The sequence below is a fragment of the Ochotona princeps genome, chromosome 10 (assembly GCF_030435755.1).
Source record: "Ochotona princeps isolate mOchPri1 chromosome 10, mOchPri1.hap1, whole genome shotgun sequence".
Lineage (NCBI taxonomy): Eukaryota > Metazoa > Chordata > Mammalia > Lagomorpha > Ochotonidae > Ochotona > Ochotona princeps.
The window spans coordinates 40,081,461-40,098,477 of NC_080841.1; the positions used below are offsets into that span (position 1 = coordinate 40,081,461).

General features: G+C 41.3%; 1 protein-coding gene across 2 annotated transcripts in view; it reads left to right on the top strand.

Annotated features, from left to right (window-relative positions):
- COG2 (component of oligomeric golgi complex 2) overlaps nt 1–17,017 on the top strand; it is a 48,597-nt gene that overhangs the window by 20,473 nt on the left and 11,107 nt on the right. For both annotated transcript variants that reach the window (XM_058669332.1, XM_058669333.1), the window contains exons 6-11: nt 979–1,087; nt 1,641–1,820; nt 4,276–4,400; nt 8,045–8,171; nt 11,309–11,448; nt 16,273–16,334. In XM_058669332.1, the coding sequence (XP_058525315.1) occupies nt 979–1,087; nt 1,641–1,820; nt 4,276–4,400; nt 8,045–8,171; nt 11,309–11,448; nt 16,273–16,334 (743 nt within the window). The remainder of the gene's footprint in view (nt 1–978; nt 1,088–1,640; nt 1,821–4,275; nt 4,401–8,044; nt 8,172–11,308; nt 11,449–16,272; nt 16,335–17,017) is intronic.

Sequence of the window (17,017 nt, forward strand, 5' to 3'; positions counted from 1 at the left end):
GAAGGTAGAATGGAGTCGTATTAGTGACTAGTATGTTTATCATGGTAGAGGCCAGAACCATTTAGGAAATTTCTAAGTAAAAGGCCCACACTGGAGAGAGGAGGGATACTCAGTGCTAACTTTTGCGTTGATTGCGTTGGACAGTTACTTTCCTCTCCTGCTCTGCAAGTTTTGGTGAGTACAGAACCAAACAGATCACTGTTGGTAGAGCATTGTACATCCCTTATGTGGGCATCTTCACTGATTTATCCTCGTCAGATTCAGGCTGCCTCAGCAGAGCCCAGTAAGTGCTTCTGTGCTCTGTGCTTCTCGTCCTTTGCAATTGGCGTATTCTTTGGAATGGTGGTGATCCTTTATAAAAGGTGCTTCAGAAGAACAGTGTGTTCATCATACTTCATGGCAAATACAAGTGAAAACCTTATCACTTAGAGCCTAGAGAGTGACTGCTCTTTTATTTATTTGGCAAATTCAATTTTTAAGCAATCTATTATGAGATATTGTATTATCACTGCTTAAGGACTGGTTTTATTTATGAAGGAAATAAAAGTTGGAGTATTTTAGAAAAAGGGAAAATGAGGCAGGTAAAGAAAGAAGATGATTCAGGTGTTAAGCACTCAGGCAAGAAAAGAGAGAGGAGTCGTGGATAGAAGTGCTTAGAGAAGGTGTAAAAAAGACGTATATGTACCTACAGTGGCCTAGTTTAGCCTCATTTCTGTCTGGGCCCTTTGGTTCAATGTCTTGTAGCGTCACTAGCTGGTACTTAACTGAGTCCACACTACAGCTATAACATACTGGGTATAAAGCTGGTAGTGGCCTTGGCTGATGGCACAGAGGATGCTGCAGGTCTCACCTTGTGACAAGGTTACCATGGAAGAAGACTCCCTAATGAAAGTCACACAGTGGTGTTAAAGCATAAAATGTTGGATTCTCTTGGAAAGAAAAGCTTTAAGAGTTACATTTCCATATTGTCTCTACCAGCCCACTTTTAACTGGACAGATATTGGAAAGAATTGCCACAGAATTTAACCAGCTACAGTTCCATGCTGTGCAAAGCAAAGGCATGCCTCTTCTGGATAAAATAAGACCAGTAAGTGTTGTTTTGGTTTTCACTTTGGTGTCTCAGGATTTGCTAAATAATTTTGGTTTAACCTAGTAATGCACCAGATGTTGTTAATCTGCAGAATTTTAAAGCCAAGCTTGAATTTTTTACGTCTTGGGGCACTTGCTGCCTATGTGTCACACATTATGTATTTTATGTAATTAAGTTACACTGTCCAAATTGTAAGAGCGAAATTCTAAATTATGTGTAATTGACTTAAAATTTGGACAGATTTAATCTACCTAAAACCCTTGGCTAGACTTAAAATCCATGACGTGTATCGTAAAGATTCACCAGGTGACTTAATAAGAAAATAACTTTCTCATTTTGTGATTTTTAACTGAGTTCCTTGGTATAACAGAGTTCATTTACAGACAGATTGCAATGAGGAAGAGCAATTCAGTCTTACTCCCTGGGCATGTTAATATTTTAATTTTGCATATATTCCTCTATAAGGGAAAGATACTTGGTAGGTTATTCTTTGTATTTCCAGAAATTGCTCCAGCTGGAGCTTTCTTTTCTCATCCATGTTTTCTCACAGCGTATTGCTGGTATTACGGCCATGCTGCAGCAGTCATTGGAGGGTCTCCTGTTAGAAGGCCTTCAGACTTCCAACGTGGACATCGTACGGCACTGCCTGCGGACCTACGCCACCATTGACAAGACCCGGGATGCAGAGGCCTTGGTTGGCCAAGTGCTAGTGAAGCCATACATAGATGAGGTCCGTCCACAGGCATTCACGGAGCACCATTTCTGGCTGTGACTTTTTACTGAATGTGAAGGTCACAAGAAGATCCGACAGAGATGCTCCTATAAACACTTGTAGTTGCTGCAGTGTCAGTTGTAAGGAAGGGCTAGGCCCTGTCGGTTATATTGGCACGGCGGGAGCTGGGCTTGCTCTCCCTAGGGCTCTGGGCATGCTGTGGCTCAGGTTTCATCCTATGTTCACAGTAATGGCTGTCTCACCTAGAAAGATGGTCTGCATTGTAGTGGTGTAAATTGCAATGGTGTAAATCAGTGTAAATTATAGTGTGTAAATTGTAACTTAATGACTTGTTTTAAAAACCACTGTTCTGATGGGTGGAATGAGATAAGTGGATAAGTAACAACTTTGCCCTGTACAGAGGATGTGCGTAGAACTCTGAGAGCAGAGGGAGATGTGTGACCAGGCAATTGGTGAAAACCATTTGGTTTTCACGCACATTAGCAGAGAGCTGAATCATAAGTGGAGTAGCAAGGACACAAACTGGTATCTATGTGGGATGCCGGTGCTGGCAGGTAGAAGATTAGCCTGTGCGCCATTGTGCTAGCCCCCAGTGTATTTTACTTTTGAACTGCCAGCTTGAAGGTTGTGCCATGTGAAATTGCTGAAATTTAGTAATTTCCAGTATCTAAAAAATGGCAGTGGGGGATGGAGTTGGTGCTGGTGGCATGGTAGGTTAAGCCTCTGCTTCTGGTGTTAGCATCCCATGGAGGTGCTGGTTTGGACTCCTAGCTGCTCCACTTCCAATCTGGGTCCCAGGGCCCTTGCTCCCATGTGGGAGACCCAGAAGACACTCCAAAAATCTTTCCCAAAAGTGACAGTTTCAAGTGATACAAGACAAGAGAAATCACAGAGGCCTTCAATGTTTGGAGACTATCTTCTCCTCATCATTGTATGTATTCTTTCTGTCCAGTAAGTACAACAGTACACTCAGCATAATTTCTGGGTGAAAGTATAAAGACAAAAATTAAGTCCCACAGGTAAAAATGAAATGTAGGGATTCATTTTGGTAACGCTGTTGGTTTTGCTAACGTGGCTGGAAAGGAATCATCTGTCCAGTCTTTCCATTTGTGTCTTACATTCCATAGAGATCTGTGTAGGGTAAAGACGAGCAATCATTTCTCTACAGTAAGGTGAAGAGTTATTGTGCTTTCTTTTTGTTGTACAAAAGTGATTTTTTGTTTAAAAAGCAAAGTATCAAGATGAGAGAGCTTTGTTCTCCTGTCTTAATCGTCAAGTGTCCTTAACAGTCAGGGCAGGGCCAGGCTGAAAACAAGGAGCCAGAAACTCCAATATCGGGGTCTCCTACATGGGTGGGGGGCCCACACATTTGAGCCATCATCTCTCACCTTACCAGGCACATTAGCAGGAAACTAGGTTGGAAGCATAGACTTGCCAGTAGTCAAATCTGCCGTCCACTGTGAGATACACATATCCTGAGTGGCAGCTTAATCCACTGAACCACAACACCTATAATTTATGTCTTTTGTATTAAGCTAAGTCTGGTGTGCTAGTTTTAAAGAAATATTTGAAGTTTGTGGCAGATTAAATACATTATAGCCACATTTGATTTTGTTTAGCCCTGTGTACTTGTCCTTCATGTACATATTCTCTGGGCTTCCAACCTTATCACAAAAACCACCAAGAGGAAATATATTTTCCTTCCTCTTTCTGTGTCTCAAGCCCTCTGCTGATTTTGATAATATAGAAAAAAGGGCCATGGTCGAGACAGTGGGAACTTAAAAGTGAGAGTCAGGTGCTCTGGTTTAGGTTGTGTTAAGGATGTTACTTCCAAGCTCAGAGGGGCAGCAGAAGAATGTGCTTGGCTCATCAGTTCCACACCAACCTCTGCCCATACTCTCCATTTGCTCTATGAGCAGAATGCTGTGGCTTGAAGCCCAGCATGGTGGCTATATAGGCTAATCCTCCAGCTGCCATGCCAGCATCCATATGGGTGCTGGTTCGTGTCCCAACTGCTCCACTTCCCATCTAGCTCCCTGCTTATAGACTGGAAAAGCAGCGGAAGCTGGTTCAACTTCTAGGCATCTTGCATTCACCTAGGAGACCTGGAAGAACCTCCTGGCTCTTGGCTTCAGATTGGTTCAGCTCCAGCCATTGAGGCCACTGGGGTAGTGTATCAAGGGAAGGAAGATCTCTCTCTGTGTCTTCTCTCTCTGGCTTTCAAATAAATACCTTTTTTTTTTTAAAAAAGGAATTTTTGACTAAGTCCTAGGCACTGGCTTTGATTATGCTCTATTACTTGTGTTACTGTCTCAGAAACATGTCAGTTGAAGAAAAGGGTAGACAAGAGAATAAGAATATATTGAAGGTTTTCTTTATTCTTTGTTCTGGTATATTTAGGTTATTGTTCTCATTCAAATGCCTTTTAAGAAAATGGTGTTCCTCTTTCCAGGTGATTGTGAAACCCTTTGTTGAGTCTCATGCTGGTGGCCTTCAGATCATGTACGAGAAGCTTCTGGAGTTTGTGCCTCACCACTGCTGCCTCCTTCGGGAAGTCACAGGTGGAGCCATCTCGAGGTAACTGAGGCTGCCCCTCTGTGTCCATGCCCACACATAATGCCAGCACATGGTGCATTCTACCGATCCCAAACAAGCTATATCCATGCGGCCCTGCCTGTCTCACTTGTCTTTCCTGCAGTTCTTTGAGGCAGGTCCTTGTGTCACAGATGAGGAAGCATGAAGCTGAGACCGGCTGCTGTCTATCTAGAGTCTGTCTTTCTGCATCTCTGCATGATCTTTCACCTGATGCTAATTTGAAATCAACATGGCTTTCCTTCCATGATTCAAATGTCATAATCTCCATAAATATCAGTTCAGCTGAATTCAAGTTATAAACTAATCAGGAAGTCATCACCTTTCCATCCTCGTATTCAGTTTCCGCGCTTTTCTAATTCTTTCATAAATAGCCCCCTGCTTTTCACTTGAGCTGTTGGCCCTGTCCAGGCCTTGGCACCTGTTGTGCAGAATGAAGGGATCCCCCAACCTGGTGTCCTGGCTTCCTTTGTACCCTCTGTGGTCCAGCACTGGGACTGTCACATTTCCTGGAATGCCTCCTTAGACTGCCTCCCTCTTTCTCCTTCACTGGCTTCTTAGTGTTCACAGGGGAAGGTCCAGGCCTCTTGATTCAATGTGTAAGTCCTGTAGGATCTAGACCTGGCAGCTCTGCACTGAGCTGAGCCACTCTGCTCCAGAACTTTCCGCCAGCCCCCCAGGTGCTCTGACTGCACAGGACGGTTGCCTTCCCCAACACCCAGGTCTTTGTAAGCACCTTTTCTCTCTTCTCGCCTCCTATTTTTCCCATCTACTTTGATTTTGTTTTGAGGTGTTGCCGCTCACCCCACCCCCCAGAAAGCTGCAGCTCAGACCTGCTTCCTTCAGGAGACCATCCTGCATCCTCATGAGCAGCACAGGCGGCATCCTCTGGCTTCATAATGTGTGGCTGTTGTTCCCGTATTACAGTGCAGTTGCGTCTTACAGTGCAGTTGCCTCCTGGGCTGCCCACGTTTTCCCTCCCTCTTGATGCTGTGTTGGAGATCAGTGTTAGTAGGGTGAAATATTGAACTGAGGGAAAGACAAAGTTCCGCTCTGCATGAGATGAGTCATAAAGTTCTGTGCTTTGCCCAAAAAAAAAAAAAAAAAAAAAAGCAATTAACATCTGATCTTTGCATCATATCATTTCAAGTGAAGGCTGGTTTTGCCACCTTTATTTAGTAATCATGAGGGTTTAGATTTGGGGATAAGCATTTAGACATCATATAGAACATTAAAGAAACCACAGTTGCCAGACAAGCAGTTGTTAGGTTTGAGGAGGCAAGCCTTGGTCTTGAAGTCTCTAGTTTTGAGGCTTTAGGAGTTCCTTTCAGTGTGACTGAGTCATGTCTGGGCCTCAGAAATGTGAAGAATCTAAGCTGTGCCCTGCTGGACCACCCTCACCCACTGCTAGCCCACCCGTTGCATGTCTTTCACCTTCTTGCTCAGCTCCCGGCCTCAGATTTCCAGATGTGTGAGACTTCCCTTGCTTTTTGTTGAAATTTCCCTTCATTAGCTTTGTAACCGGTAGTACCTGCAGCACTCAGGGCATATCCTCTAAAGAAAATAGGTGCAGCTTAGCTGTTTTAATCAGCACTTTGTGTCAGCTATTAATTTTGCAGACTTAAAATTTTCCCTTTGAGGTTTAAGTTAGACATTCACTTTGGGAATGAGGAGGTGATGTCGTTTCATACTGATTACGCCATGTGTATCTGTAGTTTAAGGTCCTCGATTTTGGCTTTCCTCCTTCGGTGAACAGGCCATCTCTAAATATGATTGGAGGACTGTAACGTGATGCAGCTGGAGTATCCCTTATCCAAAGTTTGGAATCAGATAAGGTTGGGGTTTCAGATTATTCTGGGCTTTGGATGCAGAAATATCCTAGAGATGGGATGTAAGTCTGAGTACAAGATTTGTTTATGTTTTATATACTCCTAAAACACATAGTCTGAGGATAATATTATATAATATTTTAATGCACATGTGTTTTGACATCATCCAGTCACACATATGGGGTCAGCTATGCAAATTTCAGGTGATATCCATGCCCAAAAAATTGTGGATTTCTGAGTGTTTCAGGTTTGGGGTTAGGGATGCTCAACCAGCTATATGGAATTAGCTGGACAGTAGGTGTTTTCTTTCCACTGCTCCTTTTTCCCAGTGATTGCTTCTAAGATAAAACTGTAATGTGATTTGGTAACTATTCCTGCACAGTGAAGCATATTGCCTTAATAATCTGTTTTGTGAATATCCTTCTGAACTAGCAGAAAAATTGTGAAAATACTTAGCATCATTTTTAGTCCCAATTTTATATAAGTTGTCTGCAAAAGTGCAAATTTTACTAAATAATGAAATATTAATTTGCTTATCATTTTTAAAGAGCATATTTAGGATGTATTGTTCAATATACAATAGTCTCAAAGTGGGCAGATCTATGAAATGGTATTTTCCTAGAAGACATTTACAGATTTTTAAAGATTTGTTTATTTTTATTGGAAAGGCGGATATATAGAGAAGAGGAGAGACAGAGTAGAAGATCTTCCATCCTATGATTCACTCCCCAAGTGACCACAACGGCTGGAGCTGAGCCATTCCGAAGCCAGGAGCCAGGAGCTTCCTCCAGGTCTCCCACGTGGGTACAGGATCCCAAGGCTTTGGGCCATCCTGTACTGCTTTCCCAGGCCACAAGCAGGGAGCTGGATGGGAAGCAGGGCTGCCGGGATTAGAACTGGCACCCATAGGAGATCCCGGCGCATTCAAGGCGAGGACTTTAGCCACTATGCTATTGCGCTGGGCCCCATTTACAGATTTTTACAGTCAAGAAAAACTTAAATAATTTATCTTTTTTATAATTTCTTTATTCTAACATGCACGTTCTATGTGCTGTATTCTGTTAAGTGCCTTATGAATGTTAATCATTATAATTACTGACCTCATTTTAAAACTGAAAAAACCAAAGCACCTAGAAGTTAAATGATTTGCCTAAGATCCAAGAGTTAAATACAGGTACACATGTGTTGTAATGTGTGTGTTTAATCTCAATACTGCCTCATTGTAGCCTGTGAACTAGAAATTCAATGTGTAACACCAAAAAAGGCAACATAAAGCATGCCCACAGAGAAAACATTTCTGTTATCAGGTTTTCATATCCAGATTTTAATGTGAAAGTCATAGTTTCCTACCCTAAAGAAAGCAGTAGGCGGTAAGTTAGCCATTACTAAACTAGCAGAATACACATTGCTTTAGGGTTTAGTGGTGCTAGGGTTGAACACAAAGATTACTTTTCTTACCATATTAGACTAAATTTTTTTTCCAGGATGAGAGTATAAGGATTATAGCCTATTTCAGAGGGAAGAGCTATGCCAGATAATTCTGTGTGGTGGTTTTTATCTTATCTTTGACACAAGAAGTAGGAGACAAGTGAGCAGAATACCAGACTCGCGGTGAGACAGAGATCAAAGGAGTGAAGTAGAAATTTGTGTCTAGACATACACTGACAAGTGTGGTTTCTTTTTGGAAAAGATTGTGGGAATTTAGACTGAGGACCTTTAAGCATAAGCCACACTGTGAACATTTGCTTTCTATGAGAATATTATGGTGTATTTGACTGAAATGTTGCTCTTACCTTGCAGTGAAAAAGGCAATACTGTTCCTGGGTATGACTTTTTGGTGAATTCTGTCTGGCCAGAAATAGTACAAGGATTAGAAGAAAAGTTGCCCTCACTATTTAATCCTGGGAATCCCGATGCATTTCATGAGGTAACTTTTCCCCTGTCCACTTAATTCTTGAAAAGACCCAAGACTTCAGAAAAATCAGGTTTTCAGTTTTCTAAAAAGCATTCTAAAGCCCATTGAAAGCTAAAATCTTTACAGTTGTGACCCATAGCAAATTACTTGTGTATTTCTACTGCATAATCAAGATACTGATTGGATTTTAGGATGTGTTTTATATAAATAAATATATATATATATAAATGTTTATGATAAAAAATAGAAAGCTCTAATATTTCCTTCTTTCAAAAAAATAAAGGAGCATATTATCACTTAAAAGACATAATTTCAAAGGTAAATTCATGTGTTTTCTGTTGTATCATTTATTTTAAGACTGTGCTCTTTCATGGTAAGAATAAAGACACATGGCCAGAGTTCTGATGCCAGCTCTCCTGCCAGTGTTGCTTAGCTTCTTGATGACTTCTGCCTGTTCCTTCCCTGGATTTTGGTTTACTCATCCAGTAAGATAATCCTTGCCTTTGAATTCGATTGTTCATTAAATTTACCATAACCGTAATTACTGACGCATTGGGATTTATTTTGTACTTGCTCTTTGTTCTAGTGTCTCTTTCTCCTTTCCTTCTCCCCCTCTTTCTTTTCCGGGTTCTTTGTGTTTAGACTTTTGGGGATTTGTTTTCCTCCATATTCTGTGCTTTCCCCTCTTCTATTTCAGAAGTCATGCCCTTTAGTTCTGTGTATGCCAACATATTTCAAAACGTTTGTGAAAGAAACAGAATTATGAGCCAAGTTATTTTCTCACAGAAAATCTTTGAAATGCATGCACTGGTTTTTCATAATACACATGTTCCATTAAATTTTGGAGACTTTTCATATGTGTTATTTAATGGCGGTTACTTAATACAATTTCACCCTGATTGGGGTTGGTTAGTAGCCTCCTGAACAGTATAGGGAATTTAAAATCACTCCACTGCCTGGTTTCCTTTCTTGCAAGGTGGAGCATTGTTTCTGGGCTCTTGTTTCTTCTTGGATTTTTCTGTCCTAAAGACTAGACACTAACCTTTTGTTTTCTATGGTCATTGTCCTCTGAGTATCACCCAGTTGTTTACTTTTCCTTCTTGGGTAGTAGCCCACCCACTTGAACCATGTTCCTTTGTCCTGAGATTTGTCCTGTAGAAGATGTTTTACTGAGGGCCTTGGACAATGAACTTCAGTTTTTAATAATAAAGTGTTAGTTTGCTTTTGAAAATACATTCTCAGTCTTAAAAGATGGTTTTGCTGGACATAGAATGCCCAGCACATTGAGCGTTGGCTGTTGACTGCATTCTGAACTCAACTGTTAGTCTAATTGTTGCTGCTTTGTAGTTAATGCCTTTCTCTCTGGCTGCTTTGAAGATCATTGGCTTTGATATGGTACTCTCCAGTATACTGTGTCTAGTATGAATTTATTTCCTAGGTGTTTCATGGGTTTCCTGAATCTGAGGATTGATGTCTTTCATTCTTTCTGGAGTATTTTTACTAGTTCCCTTCCTTTGGAACTGCTCTCATTCTTCTAGGATCTCCTTCTAGAAGACCTCTGATTATACCTTCTCACTCTATATTTGCTACATTCTGCATAATTTCTAGGAATTTCAATCTTATAGTTTACTATTTATTTCTTCTCTTGTATCTAAGCTCTTTTATCTGTACGTTGAAGTTCCAATTTTAATTATCACAATTTTCACATCTGTAGGTCCTTTGTTTTCTCTCCTAATTGCTTTTTTTTATTTTTACAAATATAGAGAGGTATGATATAAACATAGTGAGTTTGATAGACTTCAAAATAGTAAAGATGGCAAATTTAGGATTTTATTGTCTCATTGATACCACTTTCTTAACTGCTGCATGTTACAGTATGTTGAATAATATGGTTACTTGTGATATTTTTATTTGTGAATCAATTACTTTTATGTCTTAAAAAGTATACCTTTTTAGAGGGATACGTTGAAATAACCAGAGTAAAATAAGAGTTTTAAACACTAGCAATTTAAAATGTTGTGCCCTGTACAGAGTGTTGATGATCATGTTAAGTTAAACTCAGGAAATGCGGTAAGTCGGAGAGTAATCTTTTCTTTTTCAAAATATATTTTTAAGATTTATTTATTTATTTGAATAGCAGAAACAAAGAAATAGAGAATTTGCATCTACTCTCTGACTCCCTAAATGTCCACAGTAGCCAGATCAGGCCAGGGTGAGGCTGAGAGCCAGAAACAATCCACATGGGTTGACAGGGACCAGCTACTTGAGCTATCACCTACCTGCTCCAGGTCTGTGTTAGCAGGAAGCTAGAATAGAAGCAGGGGCAGAATTCAAGGCCCAGACAGTCCAGTACGGGAAGGGTGTATCCCATGCAGTACCTTAACCACTGCACTATGTGCCCACCCTAGGAATGAACCTTTCTGTTAGAACTTTGACTTTATAATTCTAGATTGATGCTTAATGTTTATTGGTAGTTTCTGGTAGTTAGCTGTCAATCTCATTCACAAACTAGGAGCCTTCAGAAAGTTCTTGGGAAAAATTTTTATTTTTGTACTAAAATAAGCTTATTTTTAAATTTCATTTTTCATTAGCTTTTTGATATCTCCTTGTACTTTTAGCTTTATGTATTAATATAAGGTGTAGAATAGTTTTGTCAGTTAAATAGTGTAGTTCCGGGTGTGTTGTACAATGATAGATGATGACATTTCTCCTCTCAGTGGTCTTGGTGAAGTCCCTGTCATTCTTCATGCTGCGTCATCTATAGAAGTGATGTGATGACTTACGTACTTTGAGTCTGTTTGCATCTTCCTCTCCTTCTGGAGGGGCTTTGTGGAAATCATACTGTGAAGTCTGTGTCCTTGCCAATGGGTGGGGTTGGTGGTGTCCTGGAACATGTAAACTGCCATTTACAAAGCTATATACTTGGGATATCTGGGTTTAAGATGGGATTTACCAAGTAAGACTTGGAACATGTTGCCTCATTCTTAGTGGACCATCAGAAGGAGGATCTTATAAGGTATCAACTCCAGAAGCTGTGATTCCAAATGTTGACTTTTTAAAAATCTTGATGTAGTTTTCCATTTATGGTCCCAATTCTGGTTACTTTGATAATAATGAAAATTCTATCTTTTTTGTTTGTTTCACTTTAGAAATATACCATAAGCATGGATTTTTTAAGAAGATTTGAACAGCAGTGTGGATCACAGGCCAGTGTAAAAAGATTAAGAGCACATCCTGCCTATCACAGCTTTAATAATAAATGGAACTTGCCAGTTTATTTTCAAATAAGGTCAGTCATTTATTCATCCCCACCTTTGCCCTTCTTAGAATTGAGTATCAGTAAGGATGTTGCCCCAATTAATAACTCCTTTATGTGATCATCATGTTGTTCTTTGGGAAATGAAAGTCATAGTGGAAATGCACAGGAAGAATGCTAGTTGCCAAAATCTGGCTTGCATGACAAAAAAGTTTTACTGTTTGATCATCGGAGAGCTCAGAACTAGACTTGGAATGAGTGGATTCTAGGCTCAGCTTCAGTCTCACACATTCTGACTTCATTCCTTGTGAAGAGACAGAGAGAGGAGGAGGCCCTTTGCAGCTTTCTTGCTCACTTTGCCCTGGGTTTCATCATCTGCTCGGTAATGGACCCATCCCACATGCATTTCTGCTCCTCAGCAAAGGGAGTGGGAAAAGCAGAGCTTGAAGTGTTCCCGGCAACTTGCTCCATCTGTCAGTTCATGAGAATCCCAGTGCCTCATAGCCTTTCACATGTGTTCTTTCTTTGTTGGAAAACAGTGACGGTTTCCTTCCACATTTCGTGATGATGCCACATTCATGTTGATAGTGATTCTGTAAAATACATAGGAAAATTTGGGATAAACCCTTAGCAACATAATGTCACTCCATAGAAATATGCATTAGTAGCCATTTGTTGCACATTCTCTAGAGTGAGGTCGTAATAAGTTCTTCTGTAGAGTGGCATTAGTTAGAGTCATAGTTGAAATGATTTTTGAAGAATCATGGTCTTTTTGTGTAAATTGTTGAATGCTTTCATTAATTATGATGCAGTCCTTTTGCCTGGAATTCTAAGGGAAAATTATATAGAAGTAAATCAAGATCAGTTACCTTGATTATAATTGCTTGTCATGATTGAAAATGTGTGGAATCAACTTTTGAAAATTGAATCACATTTCTCAGAATGAAATAGTAGGGTGCCCCTTCGTACTGTGTTTTATGCTTAATGTCCAAGGTTACATTATCGTATAGTTTGTCTTAAAGTAGGCCATTAAGGATTTGTTCATGTAGGACTGCATTGGAATTCTGTTATTTTATGATCTTCCAGACCAGGACTGAACAAGAAGCCTTTCTGAGTCAGGGGGAGAATTTAAAATAGAGAAGCAGCTTCTCACAGAGTCAGATTGTGATAGAGAAATAATATTAGAATTTCTCCTTTTTGTTTGTAGCCCAGGTTTGGAGTTCAACTGCTGTAGTAACAGGAGTGAGGAATATCTGGCCATGAGCTGTACAAGGCTCCCAAAATCATTTAAGTCTGTCCTTGGCCAAGGCAGTTTCAGGTGGGACTCGAAGTCCAATACATCTGTGGCAGGCTGGTTTTTAAGTTGATGATTTTGTCTGACTTGTGAATGATGTTATAAAGATCCAGGTGGATGGCCCCAGCAGAAAAAAAGAGTTACAAATCCTGCTTTAGTTACTCTGATGCTGCCACATCAAAAGTGTATTTCTCCACTTCTTGCCTTCTTTTCTAGTCCTGTTGCTCAGGCTCTGTGATCCCTTGCCTGGTAACCTCATGTGCCTCCCCCTCACTGTGCCTGTAGAGCCCCCAGCCAGCTCTGGCCTCTGCTGGCCCTGGCCCAGACTGACGGCCAGCCTGGCCCCAGCCGCATCTCTTCTCACCTCTGTCTCCCTGCCTGACGGACTTTCATGTTTACCAAATTTTGACATTCAGCATTCAGTGAGATTGTTTAACTTTTCTTTATAGCATTTATCTAAAATATAATAATTTTTTTAAAAAGATGTTTGAATTATGAATTAGACTTGTTTTCAGTATATTTGTTTTTTCATCCTGCAAAATAAAGCAAGACTGCAGGACTTTCCTATTGATTTTTATCATGTGTCAGATTGTTTACTCTGAGGGGTGACAAAAAGTTCTGTAAACATGGCTAAGGTCAGAGTTGCATTATAATCAAATTCACTTCAGGGCCATTTAAAATAAAGCTGAAGACAGTGAGCTGGAGATATTTTTCTGAGAAGTAGTAAGGTTGCACTCTCAGTAGCAGATTTACACTCAGTTTAAGCTCCAGGGTCTGACTGGATGCCTGTGTTCCCATCATCTTAAAGGAGAAAGCAGCCATCCACCCCAACCACATCCACCACTCTTGGGAACACACTTGTGTCCTTTCCTATTCCAGAGACCCCATTATATCTACATGTTATTTGGTCTTGAGGATACTTCCAAAAGTTTGTGAAAAAATGGAACAAAAAGATAAATCTTCTTTTGATATTAAATAAATTTGAAATCTATATGTAGGTTTCTTTTCTTAATTCACATTGTCCATGTTTTTTTTAATTTATTTTGTTTATTTGAAAGAGACAGTTGCAGTGAAAGAAGAAGACAGTTACAGAGAGAGAGAGAAAGAGTTGTTTTAATCCACTGGTTCACTCCCCAAATGGCAGTAATGACTGAGACCAGCCAGGCCAAAGCCAGGAGCTTCATCCAGGTCGCCCATATGGTTGCAAGGGCCCAAGGACTTTTTAATATTTGTTTATTTTAATTGGAAAGTCAGATTTACAGGTAAAAGAGAGACAAAGATCTTCCATCACTCCCCAGTAGCCACAACAGTCCGTGCTGAGCCAATCTGAAGCCAGGAGCCTTTTTCTGGGTCTCCCATGCAGGTGCAGGCTCCCAAGGCCTTGGGCCATCCTCTACTGCTTTCCCCAGGCCACAAGCAGGGAGCTGGATGGGAAGTGGGGCCGCCAGGGTTAGAACTGGTGCCCATATGGGATCCAGGTGTGCTCAAGGCAAGGACTTTAGCCACTAGGTTGCCATCCTGGACCCTAGATAAGTGTTTTAAAGTAAACTTAGGACTTAATAGGAGGAAAATGAATGCAGGTGTGCTCAAAACATGCTCAAATTATAGTAAATGAAATAGTCTTGGTAATGCCAAAAACTGGATCTTGGTAATGCTGTTTTTAATTACAGTTTTTTGGGAACACTTCACACTCCCAAAGCATTCACCTGTGCTGTGTATTCTGTATTTAATATAGACCATTCTATCCAGGGGATATGTCTCATCCTTATGAGGTAGGATCTCTGTAGGATAAAGGTACAGAGAGCACTTTGCTTCTCCTCCCTCACTCCTTCCTCAGACATGCACACCCACAGTTGGTGATGTGCCACACACTGTTTCTGATACTTCAGAGCAGAGGAAGAGACATCACCCACTCTCACTGCCAGCGTGTTCCTTTACTGAGGGACTTTTAGATGCCAAAGATCTGTGGTGTTCATGGGAGAATATGGCTAGAGACTTTGCCCAGATCTAAATTTGAGAAGGTAGAAACCTGCGTATGTGTATCTTTGACCTTGCTTGCTCACAGAGGGGCAGAGCATCTGCGTGGGATGCCTAGATGTCGTGCTCTGCTGCATTTTGATTCCCGTACTTTTTCTTCTGTGAGATTTGCAGTCATTGGGGTACAGACTGGACTTTTTGCTTTAATACACCACAAGCTAGTGCACTGAAGGTACCCAGGTTGTGTAACCAGTTCCTTGCTTTTGGCCATTTAAGTTGTTTCTAGTTATTTCCCTGATCTGAACAATGCTGCGCTAGCTGTTAGGTCGTTTCAGGCTTCCTGCATTCTGTATAGATTTTGAACAAATAGACTTCAGGCAGCAGGGTGGCCCTCCAGGAGCTGCTTTGCTCTCCTAGCTGCAGAGCAACTCCTGGTCCCCTCTTGTCACAGTGCTCAGCGTCACTGCTTCCTTGGGCTATCACTTCTAAACCCATCTCCAGGGCTGTTGTCTCACTTGCTGTTACCTCTCCCTTCCCAGCTGCGGTTTGCAAAGACCAGCCTGTCTAAGCCTCGTTAGACAGTTGCAGAATGCTTTCCTTCCACAGAGAAGGGGGCCAGCCACTGTGGGGCAGGGCGCTTTAAGGAGCATCAGATATATTATCAGAATCTAAAATTATCTCTTGGATAAATTCATCTTAAGAATGAGTCAGCTTGTTGCTAGGAGGGAAACTAAAGGGGAACAAAAGAGTGTGCAGGTACAAAGAGATTTGGGATTCAAGAGTTAAGTAGTTGGAAAATAGAATACATATGAAAGCAGCTAGAAGTGAACTAGAAGTTACATTTCACAGCCATAAAAACACGTCTATATCCATTATTAAGACAAAGGTCTATAATGGGGTGATATGAGAAGCCAGGAGGACTTGCTGTCATCAGAAGTGAAGGGGAACCCATCAGGAGACTGAGGTCCAGGTGCCAGGCAGCAGGGACCCTTGGGCCAAAGTCCATGAAAGCGTGTGAGGGAACCTGCAGGCATTGGAGGCCGCTCAGCAGCAAGGGCCAGTCATCAGTGGCCACAAGTAGTGATTTTTTTCCCTTAAACTGTAAACACAAGCACAGAATATGCTTTTGTTTCTGTGCTTGGAGACATTTACCTTCCCATGATGGTGCTAATAATACAAGGGTTGGAGCAACTCAGGTATTGTGGCCTTGAACTAAGTAGCTGATTGTGACCCAGGAGAGTTACCAGGACTGCTTCTCAATGGAAATTGAATGGCAGTTTGTTTTATATGTAATAGCATATATAGATATTATAACTTATACCTGAGTAAGTTATATTTCAGGCCACCTGCAAGTAGCAGAGTAACGCTGCATACCTAACAGTAGCTTAATTAAGATAGTTTTCTTGCACAGAAAAATAATTAAGAGGAGGGATGGGCCTTCCGAGGTGGTTGAGCATCTCTGAGAACAATGTGCTCCTGCATGAGCTGGTGGAGGAAGTCCCTGTTAGCCAGGAAGAAGCAAGATTGGAGAGGGAATGGTAGGTACGGAGGCATAAGCACTTACTTGTGTTCTTGTTTAATCTCAGGTTTGGAGAAATAGCGGGATCCTTAGAAGCAGCACTTACAGATGTGCTGGAAGACGCCCCAGGTAACTTGTCTAAAGTGATCTGTGACAAACTATCAGTCCTCTGGACCCTCATACCCAGAGGCTACTTTCACATTTTCCTGCCATTCAAATATTCAGATATTAAAGAAATACATGGCAAAGAGAAACCAAATGTTCTGGTTTATACAACTTCATGCTTTGTGGAATTGATTTAAAAAAAAAAAAGAATGCTTTATGTAATGGGCAGCAGGCCAGTAGAGAATTTGTCCAGTGGTGGGGACGTAATCCTGCAGTGCTGAAGTGATCGGCTGTGTGGCAAAGTGGCTGCGGCCAGGCTTCCTGCCCGACTCAGGGCGGGTCTATGCAGTAGAGGGTGCAGGATGCTCCCGCCCCTCCCGGAGAGGGAGTCCCAGTTGGAGCGTGCTGCCTGCCCTCTTCCTTGCAGCTGTCCCGGAACTCTGAGGTGTGGGTATAAAGACTTCCCACAGTATGTTTGCATACCCTGACAGCCTCGTTGGTTTCTGCATCATACTGTCTCCATTCCCAGTGACAACTGAAAGGCTTATTACTCTGTTCCTCTCCATGTAGCTACTTTGGTTCAATGTTCAGGTTCCTCAGCTTCAGTTTCTGCTCTAGTTTACGCAGTGAAGTCCACTGTCAATCTAAACTAAGCTACTTCCCCTTCAGAGTTAGTTTTCATCTGTCTTGGCCAAAACTGCTCATAT